At 38.0% G+C, this 17225-nt stretch overlaps 1 protein-coding gene across 4 annotated transcripts in view; it reads left to right on the top strand.

The window, feature by feature from the left end:
• ZFYVE28 (zinc finger FYVE-type containing 28) overlaps nt 1-17225 on the top strand; it is a 159602-nt gene that overhangs the window by 95598 nt on the left and 46779 nt on the right. For all 4 annotated transcript variants that reach the window (XM_065060385.1, XM_065060384.1, XM_065060387.1 and 1 more), the window contains exons 3-7: nt 3477-3614; nt 6386-6588; nt 8368-8457; nt 9956-10045; nt 12347-12448. In XM_065060385.1, the coding sequence (XP_064916457.1) occupies nt 3477-3614; nt 6386-6588; nt 8368-8457; nt 9956-10045; nt 12347-12448 (623 nt within the window). The remainder of the gene's footprint in view (nt 1-3476; nt 3615-6385; nt 6589-8367; nt 8458-9955; nt 10046-12346; nt 12449-17225) is intronic.

Here is a 17225-nt window from a genome sequence, read left to right as displayed (position 1 = left end):
TACTTCAATTCCACCTAATTGATTTCTGTTGCTTAAATTAGAGCAAACCCTCAATGCTACTGTCTATCCGAAGCCATTCGTTCTTAGCTTACAAAGCAGAATATTGTAATTAACTAAATTGAATGTTTCTTGGGGCTCTTTTAAAGAAAAGACTAATTTGCTTACAATGCATTGGGCAGTCTGTCGAAATTGTCTGGCATCTGTCCAGTTTCAGAGCATCTGAGACTTGAAATCATGGGAGCAACTCCTCTGCATTTCCTTTATAGGTTACTTTGCCCCGGGTGTCGTCAACCGGGGAAGGAGTGGAATGGAAGAGGGAAGGAAAGTGATGGAGAACTTGGTTTGTTTTGATTTTTGTTGGTTGGGTGGGGTTTTCTTGTTTGTTCTGGTTTTTCTTAATCCTCCAGTATCCCCACTAAAGTGTACAGGAAGAATTGCTCATCTTATTAATTAGCTTTTACACTCAGCTTTTGGACAGAATGACCAGCTGCCTTTGTGAAGCCAGGTAACTCTTTACAACTAATGGCTACTAGTCCAGAGATTGAGCTACTGTGATTTGTCTCCATTGGGAAGCGTATATTAAAATTCTAATTACTTAGGATTTAGCTTACTAGTACTGCACAAGTTACCAATAACTGTTTGGTTTTTAAAACTGACTCAGGAATTTTGGCATACATGGGGATGTCTTGGTAGATTTTGGGTGCTCTGGAGCAGAAGGATCTAGAAGCTATAGGAATACTGAAGAAATGAAGAAGAATATTAAATATTGTTTAGGTGGTAAACAACTGATACACTGAAAAATTAGTATTATCCTTGCTTTGTAAAAAGTTCAGTTGTCTTTATTATATCCTGTTGCCTTGAGTTGCAATATTTGATTTGAGATAACTGCATTAAGGTACAGAATTTCATGATGCTTATTATAATTATCTCCTGAGATGATTTAGACAAGTCTTAGTACAGGTATAATGGTTAGAAAAACAAAACAAAAATACAGAACAGTTGCTTGGCCAGGTATGAGTCCTGCTGCCTTATTCTGTTTGCATAACACGTTCTTTGATAAATCAGGAATTTTCAATATGTATGTTAGGTGGTTATAAAAGGAGAATTCAGTCTGTATTGTGGCTGCTTTAAAATGAGATAGCATTTGAAAAATAAAGCATTTAAGTAAAAGATTAAACATTTAGGGAGAGAAGCTTATCAATATGGGTCTCATCCTATTCTGTGTATCTTTTTAGGGAAAAAAAAGGCAAGAGATTGAAAATTACATTTTCCCATTTTCACATAAAATAAATTGGAATATCATGTCCTAAAATAAAATTGAACTGGATTATTTAAAATCTGAAATAATCAGATTGAAATATAATTCTTCTCAGAGTTCCCTGACTTAATAGTGTTTTGTATTTCCCTCAGCTTTGGTCAAATTTAACTGGCAGGGTTGCTTTTCAACACTGTACCTCTCCAATGGTAAAAGACCTTTGCAAACTACTGTTAATTCCCTGAAAACAGCAATCTGCTTTTTTCATCCTAATGTACCAAACTTTATTGATCTGGCGATAAAGTGGGAGCTACAGCCAAAGCACCTGGTCTAAAAGTAAATCGGTGATAACTGATTTAAGATACATCATGAGTGATACATCATGCTCTGTAGCTTTGGGTATGAACTGTGTGGTTTAGGTGTTGATTTCCTTATGGGACCTACTTTCAGAATATTCTGGTTGCCCAGTTAGACCTAGCTAAATAATGATGAGAGAAGGATACTCAATACCAGGAATTCAGAAATGGAAGGAAGGAGAATAGGGAACTTGTTCTTAGTCTGCTGTTTCTCACCCTAACGCAGTTCCACCAGGGAATATTGTGAGGTTGTATTTTCCCCTCAGTTTCTCCAGTGGGCATCCCTTTGCATTCCTGGGGATCCGAGTGCCCCGCTAATCCTGGCAGTAGGTTATACCCAGGAGAATGAGGGATTGGTCTAAAATTAAGTATTTTAGATGTCAGGGAATCCAGTTTTCATTTTCTTGTCTCTTCTCACCCCTGCTGGCCATGGCCTGTGTTGTGATGCCATGGAGGAGCTACAGACCATTTGGATATCACATTTATTTCTAGAGAAGATGGTTGAGTATTGCATATTTTAAATGTACAGGGTGTTTGTTTAACAACTTTATTTAAGTGATATGCATTACCTCATGACAGACTTGCGAAAAATACATTTATATAAAAATGTTTTAATTGATAACACAATACTTTATACCAATATGTAATAAATATTGCCCATGGTTAATTTATTATTTTGAATGAAGACAACCAATATTACAATTATTTTGTGGCAACAGCAGTTACAGCAGCCTGCACTGAAATTACAGGAAATGTGAATGCCATGATCTAGTAAACAGACTAGAGTTGGACCAAGGGTTGGACTCGATGATCTCTGAGGTCTTTTCCAACCCAGTCGATTCTGTGATTCTGTGAATCTGTTTCTGTGCCTCAAGTAGGTTTTGTCTTTCTCAGTGGGGAACACACAAAAGGGGTGGGTTTCTTCAAAATTCTTGTCTTCTATTTTATTTTCTTTTTTAAATGCAAGGGAAAATAAGATAGTAAAGCGTGGACTTTAAGTAATTCTGTCTGTTAAACAGTTCTATACAGACAGATTTGGTTTATTTGTTTCAAAAATATTTTAAATAGAACATGAATTCTGCAAATAGTGGAGGAAGCATGAGACAGACACAACATCCTTAATGAAAACACTCAGTCTCTTTCATGCTCTGCATCTACCTTTATTATGTTAATCAAATTCCGTGCAGTTCCCAGCAGGGGTGTGTGAAAATTATCTCTTCAAATAAATGAATGCAGATTATTTACTACATATCAAGAAGCTGGTTATAGGTCTTTGATCTTTGTCTTGGTCCAGACATGGATCAGAGCAGTTATTAGAACTGTGACTTGTGCAGTGTCCCCTTGTCCTCTGGGGTGGCCCTTGGCCTGGGACTACCTGCTTGGGATTCCCAGGGTGACTTGAAGTGGTCCCAATATAATTCGGTTTATTATGCCTCCAGGGTACTCTGTCACATGTTCTTTTGGGGAAGAATGAAGTGCATATCATTGGGGCTGCTGAGAGGAAATGAGAGAAGTCTCATTCACTTCTACTTTTAGTTTATTTTCTGGTATTTTGCAGATAGCTGGAGGTAATGAGCTCTTCAAATCACTCCTCCTCATCAGAAGTCCCACTAAAGTAGACTAAGTTAAGTACGGTGTATCTGAGAAACAGTCTCTAGGAAAACTAGGAAAAGTGAAGTTTGCCACTCTGTTTTCTATGCAATATTCTCCTCTTTGTTCTCTCTTTATGTGATGATTATAAGAGTTAAATACTGCATTTTCTGTCTTAATTGGTTTTTGCCTCACTAATAAATTCTGTTAAAAGTTAAAAGTCTGTGGGGTTTCCGTGGGAACAGTATATATGCTAAGCTGTGTTTTTGCTTCAGGATAATGTTTTGAACATCATAAACCAAATCATGGATGAATGCATTCCACATGAACGGGCCAACCGAGACTTTTGTGTGAAGTTCCCGGAGGAAATACGCCATGACAACCTTGCAGGACAGCTTTGGTTTGGAGCAGAAGTAAGTCTCTCGTGTTTCTGTTACTTGGGGTTAACGGACAATTTTTTTTGGCATAAAGCCCAAAGTTTAAGTTACTTCTTGAGACTTTTCTGAATATGGTGCATATAATTTCAGGGCAAAGTAATTATCTTTAAGAACTTATTCGGGGTGCTCGGTAGAAGGGGACTGCATAACTATGGGTTTGGTATTGGTTGGGTAACAGTGTACTGGTTTATTTTCATAGTTGCCTGCTGACAAGTAAAGATATAAAAGGAAACTTTATCACAATAAAAGTTTCTTTCCAACAAATAGAAGTGCATGCTGTCACTTTATTTTTTTTATGCTATAACTCATAATAAACATACATAAGTTTGAGCTGACATAATTCACTTGTTTCATGTGTATGCTGAAAATATAATGGTTTCTGTGTAAAACACTGAAGTCCATCTTTCTTACTTGCTTTCTCTCAAAGACGTGCTTCTACAGCAACCTGTAGGAACAGGGGTTTTTTGTAGTGAATGAGCTTTAATTGTTTTAACCAGGGGAAGCCTGAAGTGTCAGAAAAAAAGGGTGTGGTATGTAAGGTACTTGTTAGTAGTTGTGGCATCTTTAATGGTAAATGTAGTGTCTTCAGCTCTGCTGGCATGAAGGTGACTTGAAGCACGATGGATTTGTTGAGGGTTGGGGAGGAGCGGGCTGAACATCCCACCAGACAACAGCACTTTGTGGTGTTGGTTTTGTTGTTTTCAGCTTTGCCTTTTCTGTATTTGAAGCAATCCTTCGGCTCCTGTTATCACCCATTCTTTTCTCTACCGGCTCGTCCTTTCTTTTCAACGTGCATGCTCTCCATCAGGAGGTCCTATCTTGGTCAGTCCAATGTACCTGCAGATGTTCTGTTTCTGAAACTGTCTTTGACAGTGGTTAATTGTAGGCTCCTCTGAGTCAGGGAAGTCCCGGGTAGAATTTACACAATGAATTTGTTATGTTTTGTCTTCAGGAAAAACAGCAGCAATTTTTCTTATCGTGGTCACCTTCAGTGTTGTCACCCAGGTGACACTATGCTCTCTTTTACAACACTGGGAGTCTGACACGTAGGCTTAGTGGTGCTTTCTTGGTAGGTAGGAGAAGATGGGGTAATGCTTTCTGCAACTATCTATAATGAATCCCTGTGAATCTTGTTATCCTTATTTACTCTAAGGCACTAACAAATTGGGATTACATAAACGAACAGGAAAAATGCCAGCCCATGTAGTAACTTCTCCATGCACTGTGGAAAATGCTTGAGGGAATCACCAAGACAGGCAGTATCTTCTAGAAGAAGACTATGTTGTATAAACTATTTATGTTGTATAAACCAATGCTTTTACTCCTTCCGAATCAAACTTTCGCTGTCTCCGAATCAAACCAGCAGACGGGAGAGACCTGTTTGTTTCACAGAAAGTGCTATACATGGTGCTGAGGTCATGCTGACTTGTCCTATGGTAGGCACCGTCCTCCTGTAAATTCATGTAGTAAAGAAGAATGTATGGGCTGTTACGAATGTACACTTATGTATCCTTGTCAGTACAATCACTCTTAGTTATCAGACTAAGAGTACATATCAACGAGTGAGAATTGTTGTGTCCATATTACCCACAAATGCTGCTTTGGCTGGTCAGAGGTAAGAACATGATCTTCCCTGAGTGCCTGTAGAAGACAAGTTGGTGCATGAGGCTACTGAGCCAGGGCTGAGATTGCAGGTCCCCCTGGAGCTGCAGAAATGCCTCCTGTCCACAGGAGTGCAGGGGACAGGGAAGGGACACAGAGCTGCAAACTGGGTTTAAAAAAATAAATAAATAAAACCCAACAAACCAACCAACCAAACTAAACAAACAAAAAAAAAAAAAACAACCAAAAACACAAAACCAAACCAAACCAAAAAAACCCAACCAACCAACCAACTAGAACAACCTTGCTTATTTTCCATTAATAAAAATATTTCCCTTAATACAGCAAGTATGATTTACATTGACACTTGTTGTCTTCCAAAGGTATCCCTAAAGGAGCAAAGCCATTCACGGAGATTATTAAATAGCTTGCTTTAAATGGCAAGATTTTAAAAAACTTTTAATTATGTGTTACAGTAAAAATCTACTTTTAATGTCTTTGTGAGCAGGTCAGAAGGAGTCATGTGTGATTTTTGGGGCAAGGAGTCTCTTAAATAGCTGCTTTCCAGAAACTGAAAGGTCACAGAATCAGTGATTTTATGGGTTTTTTAAAATATATTAATGGTTTCTGTGGGACATGGGATGCTGATCTAGCTGGATCCCTGGTCTCATAGCCAGTGTGACCAGTTTTGCTGCAAAAGACATCACAGCTGCAGAACTTCTTTTTGTAAGGAACAGATTTAATTTACAAACTCAAGCAGTACAGCCTGAATCAAAACAGACCATTGATAGTACTTTCTCTGGATTCATATCCCTTTTAAACAAGCAATCTTTGTGTACATGGAGTATATATCCTACCAATGCTTATTGCCTAACTAGTGGGAGAAGAGCTTTTTTAAGTTCTTCTGTCAGCTTCGTGGTTCTTGCACTTGAGTCTCCCCTGTTCTCATGTCTCCCTGACCTCTTATCAGAAGGCCTATGACTCTCAGCATATTGGTCTTAAATCTTTCTCTGTTTTATTGATTTGCAGCAAATTGGGGCCTAGTTCCACCCTTGTTCAAAGTATTAAATATCACATCTTGTGGGTCGTTTTAACAGAAGAGTAACTTTGCAAAAATTAATATTTTCTCTTAATTTATTTCATAGTGCTTGGCTGCTGGTTCAATTATTATGAATCGTGAAATTGAGAGCATGGCTATGAGGCCATTGGCCAAAGATCTGACCCGAAGCCTGGAGGAAGTGAGAAATATCATTCGTGACCAGGCCTTAAGGGATTTGAACCTCTACACAGAAAAAATGAAAGATTCACTCAAGCACTTTGACGTTCTGTTTGCTGAATTCGAATTAAGGTAAAAGATCTGAACTAAATGCATTGTGGGCATTGACTTTGCTACTACAGCTGTTGGGTGGCTTGTTGGTTTTTGGAAGTTGGCTGTTTTGTTCTGGTTTATTTTTATGGAAATAGTATGTAATTTTTTTATCATGGTGTTTGAATTCTTTAGTAGTTTGTTGTGTTGTTAGACTTTTTCCTTCCAGTGCACCAATAATGAAAAGAAAATGAAATAGCTTTTTAGCAATCAACATTTGCTCTCTTCAACTAAACTATAATCTTCCACTTACATACTGGCATATGGCATTTGAGGGAGGCTTTCCACAACACAAAAGCAAGCCATAAATGTCTTCCATTAATGTTTTCTTTGTCAGATGAAAGGCGACAAACAAGAGATATTAAAAAAAAATTATAGCAAACAGTCTAGAGATTGGTGTTTTGTTCTCTTGTGCCTAGAGATAAAGCAGGATGCACCCAGTGAATTTAAGAAGGCAAACTGAAATCTGATGAAGTGTTTTTACACAAGCCATAATTCGCTGCAGGAACTCACAGATTTAAAAACTTGAGGTTGAAAAATTACTTGGGGGCTTATAGCAAAAATAAAAATAACTGCTTTGGGGGTATGAAAAGCAGCTACTTATGCACGTTGACCGTGGCTTGCACTGCGCTTCAGAATTTAAGCCGGCTTCCCGCACCTCTGAGATGTTTGTGGTGCTGGGCGTAGTTATACACAGGATACTGGACAAGATTATCTATGGGTCTGACATAATACAGCCATTCCTACCTTTAGCAGAACCGGTGTCTCGGACAGTGTGTTAAATTTTTCTTGGTAATAATCTGTAGACTGTCTTGTCTCCTGTAACTGTCTGCCCTTCCTCAGTACACATACTCTGTTCTGTTGCGTTGCACAGGTAACCAGCTTGTTCTGATTCAAAAAACCATGATTATACTGTTACATTGAGAATAATTTTAATTGGAAACACTGGCTAAAAACATGTTTTTAAGTGCAGTTTTGAGCGCAGACGCCCATGACGACAGTCAGTAACCATTCCTTGATGGTGCCTGTGAATTGTTTCTGTTTATACCAACTCTACTTAAGCATTTTTCCTTACCATTGTTTTACAAACAATTTTTTCTCTTCCTATGTTACCTGTAGTCTACAAATGACCAATTAAGTAATACGGTGACAGAAAACCACTTACTTTTACCAGTATTTCTTGCCTTATGAACTGGTGGGTTTGCCTGTAATTCCACATAGAAATGAGGCCAGATTTTGAGTCTCCTGAATTGTCTCTGCTGAGTAACTGAATTTCACTAATGTAATTACAGGTCAAACCTTTATAGATGAAATGTGAATTTTAGGTTTTGTGTTGGTTTATTGGTTTTTGTTTGTTTGTTTTGATTTGCTTTTGGTGGGGTTTTTTATTTGGTTGTTTGTTTTTTCCTTAAGGAAATGCAGAATAAACTATTGTATTTTCAAGATACGGCTCTAAAGATCCTTCTAGGACCTACCTGCCTGTGCCACACAGTGTGGAGTTCCAATGTACTACGCACTAAACGTGTGCAGTTATAAATTACTGTTGAGTTTCACTGTCTCCATCTGCAATAAGTAAATGGGCTGCATTTGTTATAGATTCTTTCGCTGTACAATTTTCATAGTGAGTGCGGTCAAAATAAATACAAAATGGTACAAAAAAGCTTATGTTCCTAAGACGATTTGTCCTAGGTTTGTTTTTATTTATGATCTGATTTGTTGAAGTGTGTGAAATAATAGAACATTATTTTATAATCTCCGTAGTTATGTGTCGGCCATGGTACCTGTGAAGTCTCCAAAAGAATATTATGTACAGCAAGAGGTAATCGTACTTTTCTGTGAAACTGTGGAGAGGTAAGCATTTTAGTCAAGTACTGTATTTTCATTTCTATGTGTATTTTCAGTCTGAGCTTTTGTGGAAATACTATAACTGTAGCCTTTAAGAATCGTCATAAAACACCAGGTATTTTGCTTTTCTAGTAGGAAAGTTAAGAAGTAGAAAGTTACAAAGCATTAAGCATGCTTGCCAGGCACAAGCCTATGCTTTTATTTTCTAGACGAAAAAAGACCCAAAAGTTAATAATCCAACAATAACAATATTGTTGGTATGCTTAGTTAAATGTGTAAGTGAAGACTAAGCATTTAAATGAGCTAAATCTGTTTAAGGCATCAAGACTTAATGATATTTCACGCAAGAATACATGGGGAGATGATTCAAATCATCTGTGAACCTCCAGTGATTATTATTAAGAACTTGGAAAGTGTCTTTCAAATCTATGAGGACTAAAGCTTGACTCTCTATGTATGAAGAGATGTTAAAAACAAACAAAACCAATCCCGTAATTCCTAAGTGTAAGGTACAGTTACTGACTGTAAAGTGCACTTGGAGTAAGTGTTGGTTTTACTGCCATATTAAGAGAACTTGTGAAGTAGGACCCAGAGGCTGGTGCAGTTGACACTTCCATTAAGGATTGAAGGGCTGCAGAGGTCACTGTCACCGTCTGTAGGTGACAACAAGATCAGACGTGTTTCAAGCATTTTAAAAGACAGGATTATAACCCGTAATAGTAATGAGTTGGAGGAATTACCGTCCATCAGAGAGTTACCATTCTTTTCAGGACCAGTCAGATCTCAGCAGGACTCATGTGCTGATTTGAGTGTTGTCTTTTGCACCAATATGGACAAATTGGACACGAAGTTTGAGGAAATTATGAAACTTTTGAGTAAACTGTGAAACTTATGAGTAAATCAAGAAATTGTGAAGAAACCTGGGAAACGTAGCCAAGTGAAAAGACTAAACAAATTGGGGTTTGGTCTACAAGGGGCTTAAGATATTTGAAAAGTTTTTAGAGGACAATGAAGTGTCCCCCAAATATTAACCCTCAGACTTCAGCAATAGTTACTGTATAAAAATGGCTTTTCTTTAATGTGGTTAGTTTAGGGGAGGTTGACCTAAAAGGTTATAGCAAGTTTTATTTGAAAATGAAACCAAACACTTTAACCTATTACTTTAAAAATGTTTATTTTAATTGAAAAACTCTAAGCAGAAGTGGTTTTCCGTAGCAAGCTGCAGCTTGGCATGAAATAGTAAATAAAGAGGGCAAGTGGCATAAAGAATATTTTGGTTTTGGATGGCTATAAAAGCTGTAAGTGTTGAAAGTTGTTGGTTTTCTTTAAGCAGAGACTACAGCAGTCAGTTATATACGTAGTGTTTTAGATTATACAAAAATAGTTCATGAGCTAAATACTGTCAGTTTGGTCTGGATTATAGCATATTTACAATTTTTTTCCAGTTTAAATTTATTCTTCAAGAGTTTGATCTCTTACTTCATAATTTTATTTTTCTGCCTAGAGCCTTAAGGCTTGGATACCTCACTCAAGATATGATAGATGACTATGAACCAGCTTTAATGTTTACAATTCCAAGATTAGCCATTGTATGGTAAGGAATTTTAACTACTCTCTTTATTTCAAAAACTTCATTCAGAACTTCAGCATGTTTTCTTTCACCTGAATTTGCTTGTACTTTCTCTGTTTTTTTAATCATGACCAGTTTCATGTGGACTATCAAAAGAAAATAATAAAAGAGAAGGTAAAACTCTAACTATAGAAGGCAGGAATGTGGAACAATTGATCACTCATCCTCCAGAAAGAGATTTAAAGATGACTGAAGAACATCAGTCTATAAAATGTCATGTTTTCAGAATTACTTTTTGAAAGCAGATGTTTTCTTACACTCAAGGATACAAGTCTTGAAAACCAAAAATTTTCCATAGGAATTATGTATTTTTCTTAGTGACTTCAGTTTCAAAAGGAGCTGTCATGCCAAACTGAGTGCGTTGTGACCCTGAGTTAGGCTTAAATATTTTCCAAGGAAAGTATTAACATGTATAATGTTGTGTAGATTTGTGCCCTGTATTGACCACTCAAGACAACTAAATAAAACCAGGTTTTTTACTTCATGCAGTTTTTGCAATATTGAACAAATCAGATGCATTTTTCCTAATGCGTCTTCATGATTTACTAAGACAGCCGTTTCTCTGGAGTAAAGCCAGCATGTGTTTAATATTTTACTATTGTGAATGTTTTAAAGTTAGCTAATATAAGCAGCATAATTGAGGGAAATAAGAAACCTCAAATCCTGAGTGTAATACACTTCTCCTCAGGAAATCTCTGTGGCCCATTGTTCCTGTTAAATAGGATATTGTCTGTAACTGTTATTCTAAAAATGATAACAGTAATAATCTGATTATCGAAAGACAAGTGGAGTGTGAGAACTCAGTTTGAAGCTGCTGAAAGACGCAATGAAGAAGAATACATTATGACTAACTAGAAAACCAAGGGCTCTCTGGAAAATACACCATGTTAGTCCCCAAATTACAAAGGAGGAGAGAGGGGCAGAAAAGACGTTCAACTACTCCTAAGTATCCAGTGATCTGGAAATAAGTCGCTACCATGTGAAGTTCCACCAAAAAATGAAACCATCCAGATGTGGTGTTGTCTGGAAGAAATGCAGGCCTTTGATTTGGGCTGTGAAAGACAAAGCCTTTAAAGTCAAGACAAATGCATCCCAAAGTTGCCATGGGGTCACTCTGTTCCTTAATGAGACAGATGGGTCTGGGGCAAGAAGTGCTGAATCCCTTCAGGTCTGTAATAGCAAAGCTTTAAGGAATACTTTTCAGAGTCACTTTTGTCTACAATTGGTTTTCAGACATCCGTTTACCATACACATTATACAGCATATGTTGCCTGGAATGTTCATAAGTGTCAGTGAGCCTTGCACCTGGTATGTTTGATCCCTGACACACAGACAGGTTTGAGCAGGAGTGGAGGAACTGTTGGGAATTCTACAGTGAAGTACATGAAGGCATTCAGGATTGTGAACTAACCTCTTTCCAGGGAAATTTCTGAAAGTGCTGAGTTGATTTAGACGTATGGTATGATCTAAATGTATTTTATGTGATTTAGCAAATGTGTTTTTTCTACCATGTGTTAGTATCGGATTGTATTTATAGAATCAAAGAAGAGTTCAGGTTGGAAAGGACCTTCAAAGCTCACCCAGTGCCACCCCTGCCATGAGCAGGGACATCTTCACCCGCTCAGGTTGCTCAGAGCCCCGTCCAGCCTGGCCTGGGATGTCTCCAGGGATGGTTCATCCACCACCTCTCTGGGCAACCTGGGCCAGGGTTTCACCACCCTCAGTGTAAAAAATTTCTTCTTCGTGTCTAACCTGAGTCTCCTCTCCTTTAGTTTAAAGCCGTCACCCCTTGTCCTGTTGTAACAGGCCCTGCTGAAAAGTCTGTCCGTATCTTTCTTCTAGGCTCCTTTTAAGTACTGAAAGGAACTCAAGAGTCAACTATCTTACCCAGAAATTATTTAGACTGGAAAGAAAAAGCCATTTGAAACTTCTCTCTAGTGGTCTTTCTTTAACTTATTTGATAATCAGTTTATTTTTTTATTTTTTTTAATGTGTCGGCTGCAGCAATTCTATAAATGTATGTTACTTCCCTTACATTTCCATTGCTTTTTCTCATGTTTTGGGAGAGGATGGGGTTCTTTTTCTGTTGCATTAAATAACATCCAATTCTAACTGTGGGCAAATAAGACAAAAATAAGATAACAATATGTAACAACTCTAGTTCTAATGTTTACATACAGTTAGATTTGACTCCTTACTCAGTAGGTGTTCTATATAATGAAATTTTCATTTTCGTGTGTGTTCATGCATGTGTTTGTATTACAGTGGCCTTGTTGTCTATTCCGAGGGACCATTAAACTTGGACCATAAACCAGAAGATATGTCTGAACTCTTCAGGCCTTTTCACACATTGCTAAGAAAAATAAGGCAAGTAATGAAAGGTGGTTGTAACTGCTTCTCTTCTGAAGTGAAAATCAGAGGCTCAAAAACCCACATCAATTCCTAGGAAAGTGTTTCTGTTGGCTATGTTAAACATAAACTGTGTTCTCATCTCATTTGCTTGATATACCCATTGAATAACTAAAAGCAGTTTTTCATTTCATGGGAGTTTTCTGAACTTTTCATTTCTGCGATACTTTCTCTCTCTGAATATAATTTTATTACATTTCAGATTGTCCTTATGGTTGGGTGATGCTTGAAATACTGAAGTTGCAGTTTATTTTTGGGAGAACCTGTTTCTAATTAGCATCAATGTTTCTGTTTAACTGGGCTTATTACATTTTCTCAGTATGTTGTGATGCAATACTTAGGTCATTCTTAATCTGATAGAAATGACTATCAGTTTTTCATATTGTGGACCTGTTTTTACAAGATGGATTTTTTTATATATATACACCTCTTTTCACAGTACTTCAGTCTTGATAACCATTGGAGAAGTTGGCTTTGGCTCAATTTAAGTATAAAGGGCATTAACATGTTTTTCTTAGTTGAGGTGTTTAGAAGACTCATCTGTAACTTTGGAGAAATGAAATTGTATCTTTAAAGGATCTTTATATTCAGTTTTTTGTTTTCACCCTCAAGGTATTTTATCTGGGTGTTAAAAAGCCCTTTTCTAAATCCGTGAGCCATATTATTTTCTTAGAATTTTCTTAGAATTTCTTAGAATTCTTAAAATGCAAATGTTGTTCCTATGAATCTCTAGAGACAATTTGGCAGTTTTCCTTTCACTTGTCCAATTTTCACTAGTTTATTGCCTTCCCTGTGTGCCGTGATGACAGTTTGATGTAAGAATATTTTTCATATAGATAAGTTTATCCAGATTAATCTCCTCTAACTCTAAGTGAGGCACCTCCAGAGGGGGAACTCAAGCTCTGCCAGGGGTGGTTCAGAGAGGAACCTATATCTGAAGTTGGCTTGTACCAATATCCAAACCATATCCTTTTGTGTCTCTTGAAGATTTCCCAGGATTTCTGTCTAGAAGTGATACAGTTTTATTTTTAGGTACATTATATTTATATTGAAATCTCAGAATTAAAATTTACAAACTGACTTTTTTTATGGTTTTGTAAAATACTGAGCGAAGAAGAGCAACATGAATTGAGGAGCAAAACCTAAGTTAAAGGGGGGAAAACAACTTTAATGGTACTGAAACTTAAGAAGTCTGTGAAGTTTATGTTGAAGTATCTTATTCCCAATATATGGCTGTCGCAGGAATGTTCACCAGAATTCCACTGGCTGACTAAAGCCAGAAAGAATATTTAAAAGCTAAATGCTTCTCATAATCTTTCTGCTTACTGCTTACATTTCACAACATGGAAAATGAAAATCAATGAAGTCAGTTTATTGCTTAGTCCATTTAATTTTCAGTTAATCTGAACTTAACGCTTGGGTTGAAAACACATTAGTAAAATGCGTGTTTGTTCAATAACTATAATTTTCAATGGAAAAAATGAAAATACTCTTTCAGAATATGATCACATCTCTGCAGTGTCGTAGAATCACAGAATGTCCCGAGTTGGAAGGGACCCACAAGGATGATCGGGTCCAACTCCTGTCCCTGCCTGTGACAACCCCACAGTTCACACCATGTGTCTGAGGGTGTTGTTCAGTCTCTTCTTGAACACTGTCAGGCTTGGGGCCGTGACACCTCCCTGGGGAGCCTGTTCAGTGTCCAGCACCCTCTGGGTGAAGAACCTTTTCCTCGTGTTCAACCTGAACCTCCCCGGCACATCTTCCTGCCATTCCCTTGCATTCCAGTACATTCCTCCATAAAGTTCTACAACTTTTTAGCCAACTTAATGTTTTAACTCATGGAATAACACCAAATAGCTGATTATTGTGTAGGATTACAGGTAATTTTTGAGATGTATTATCCTAAAACATTCCTCCTGTTGAAGGCAGTGATAAGCACTGTATTTATGTGGATCCATGTAATTAAATCAGAACTAGCAGAGAAAAATATCTGTTGGCTATGGAAATTTTTTGTGTCCTGTTGGTGGCTGGCAACTTTGAAAACAATTCGTATTGTGGAGACTGAGCAAAAGCAGTAAGATAAGGGTTCTTGTTAAGGTTTTGATAAGGTTGAGCAGCAAACAATGACTTTGGGTGCTTTAATGCCTAAGCAAGGTTCTTTTGTTGATTTTTATTTTAGATATAAAACATCAGCATTGTTATTTTATACATCTACCAATGCACAATTATACAGTAGTGTTATCTCTGTTCCTCTTAAACTGAGATATTTGGACTGTTTCTACCAAACTACCATAATCTGCCTAGTAAGTACTGAAAGCCATATCACAGATATTTAACTTGGATGCCTGTGACACTGAACATTCTTCAGATAAAATGTTACCTATACAATATATATATTTGAGGCTGCTACATGGAGATTTTCAAATATAAGCAAACTTGGGATTTTGCTGTACTGCTTAATTCTGCCCTGTTTCCAGTGCCCTCTGCTCACCCAGCACCTGTTTGTGGAGCATTACAGTTGATGGGAGGGTCCCGATGGGTTTTGGTGGTGCAGAATCGAGCAGACTGCGCATCGAGCGGTGCAGAATCAGAGGATCGGACCATTTCAAGTACACCAAAACCCTTCTGTATCATTAACTAGAAATTGTATGTGGTGTACCTGTTGTCGGTGTGTTAAAGAATGTGGGGAGGCTTGTGAAACTCATTTGCTTTTAAAGTCTGCATAGTGATTGGGGGGAAACTAGTTAGTTTTTCAAAGGTGGCTGTGTTTAAAACATTGATTTAAAAGTTCAGCAGTAAAGGAGTACCAGTGATATTTGTGGTGTGTCAGTGCCGATGTATCAGAGTGGATCTGTGGACTTTGCTGCGCTGAGCTCAGCTCAGCACCACAGAAGCAGGAGGGTGCAAATTTCATTCCTGTACCTGCATTGTGTTCTTGTGGCAGCGGCTGCATAAAGGCAGCTGGTGATGCTCTGTTCAGAGCTTGAACTGAGGCACAGGCTGGCAATAAGAACAATGCCATTCTCTGAAAACAGACAATTTAAAATTCTAGTTGGAACAGGAGCAAAGTAAATGAGGAAAACTTGGAGAATGTGCAAGATCAGTGCATCTGGGTGTTTGTCCTCTATCCAGCCAAATTTGTCTTTAAATGGACATTTAGCCTCAGATCTTTGAAGAAGTAATTTGTGCACCCTGGATATTGGCAGCAGAGTAAAATTATGTTTATCCATTTTGCAATAGGCATAGTAAATTTCTACTGCTGCTTGTAACGAGCAGAGTACAGCTTAAGGACTTTGTTTTTCTGCCGATGGTTGTAGCAGCTGGAAGAAAAACATTCCTCATGTTTTCAAGGCTGGATTGCCTTGCTGTGATACTGTGCCAAAAAGAGTAAAAGCAAGTGAGGCCTCAGCCTGCACCCTTTTAAATTTGATGTTCTCTGCAGCCTCTGTGAGCAGCAAGCTCACCACTGCTGCCGGGGGGGGGGCTGCAGAACCTCTCTGTATAATGGAAGCAGAGGGAGAAATCTCTTTTCCATAAGAGCACAGTGCTTGCTTGGATCCACTGATGAGTTACAGATGCTTCAGCAGAAAGGAAATTAATCGTGGAAGTAGCTACAGCTTAATTAAACCTTATGGTTTAATAATGACGCTTGATGTTTAGCTTTAAACTTTCAGTAGTGAGATTTAACATTTCTTTCTGTACGCTGGCTCATATTAATTTTATTGTCAATAGGCATTTTAAAACATGCCACGTTCCTAATGTTGGCAGTGAATCCTGTGTAATCTCAAATACAGTGCGTCAAAAAAGTAACCTGATCAGGGATTTGTCACCTTGCAAGGATACTTGTATTTAGCACAGCCCAGTGAGCTTAGGGTTTTTGTATGCAGAGAGGTGAAGATAATTGTCCGAACCTCTTTTAGAACAAGCTGTATTTGTTAACAGCAAAATTTCTGGTGTTTGAATTGGGAAAATGAGAATATTTCCTTTGAATTTAAAGCAGGATCATTTCTCTACTGAAATAACAGGTCTGGTGGACCAGCACATGTAATACAACCAATTCTGTATCGCAGCTCTTGCAAGGCAGCATGAACCTGACTCACCTAAAAAGACATGAGTACCATCAACTTATTCCATTAGTTTTTTTTAAATGAAGCTTTATTTACCTCTCCTTGAAACTGCACACAATTCTTATATTTTGGGGTGGTGTTGTTGACAGAAGCGAAGAGTTTGTTACTCAGGTCAATGAAGCTAGCCAGGGTGAAGGTTAATATGTGTTTCTAGCACTCGCTTTTCAGTGAAATGTGTGAAACCCATATGGGGTAGCTCTGAGCATCCAGACATCCAGGCATCCTGGGTGCTGCTCTGGTGTTCTGCAGCCTGAATAGAACCCCAGACTAGATGCTAAAAGACAGAAGATTCAGTCTTTGATTTTTCCCTGGGCCCATTTCATTCCTAGTTATGCTGATCAGCTTGAATGGAATGCAAATCCCTTTGATTGTTTCTAGTATAGTCTATGTTTGTAGGATTGCTAATTCTTGTGTTTTGAGAAGCAGGTTTGGCTGTGGTGTATGGAGGAGCGTAGCTGATGTTTAAGCAGTTTACTGTTGAGCAGTTCCTGACACACACATTTTCATCTGTGCAAGAAGAGTTCCCTGAGGACTGCTGAGCACACAGATGCCACCTTGGTTCAGAAATCCCTGAGCCAGAGGCTGATGTAAGCCAGTGGGATGCA

Source organism: Columba livia, chromosome 4, assembly GCF_036013475.1.
Source record: "Columba livia isolate bColLiv1 breed racing homer chromosome 4, bColLiv1.pat.W.v2, whole genome shotgun sequence".
In the NCBI taxonomy this organism is placed as follows: Eukaryota; Metazoa; Chordata; class Aves; order Columbiformes; family Columbidae; genus Columba; species Columba livia.
The sequence above is the reverse complement of the archived record's forward strand: the minus strand, read 5'-3'. Positions and strand labels throughout refer to the sequence as shown.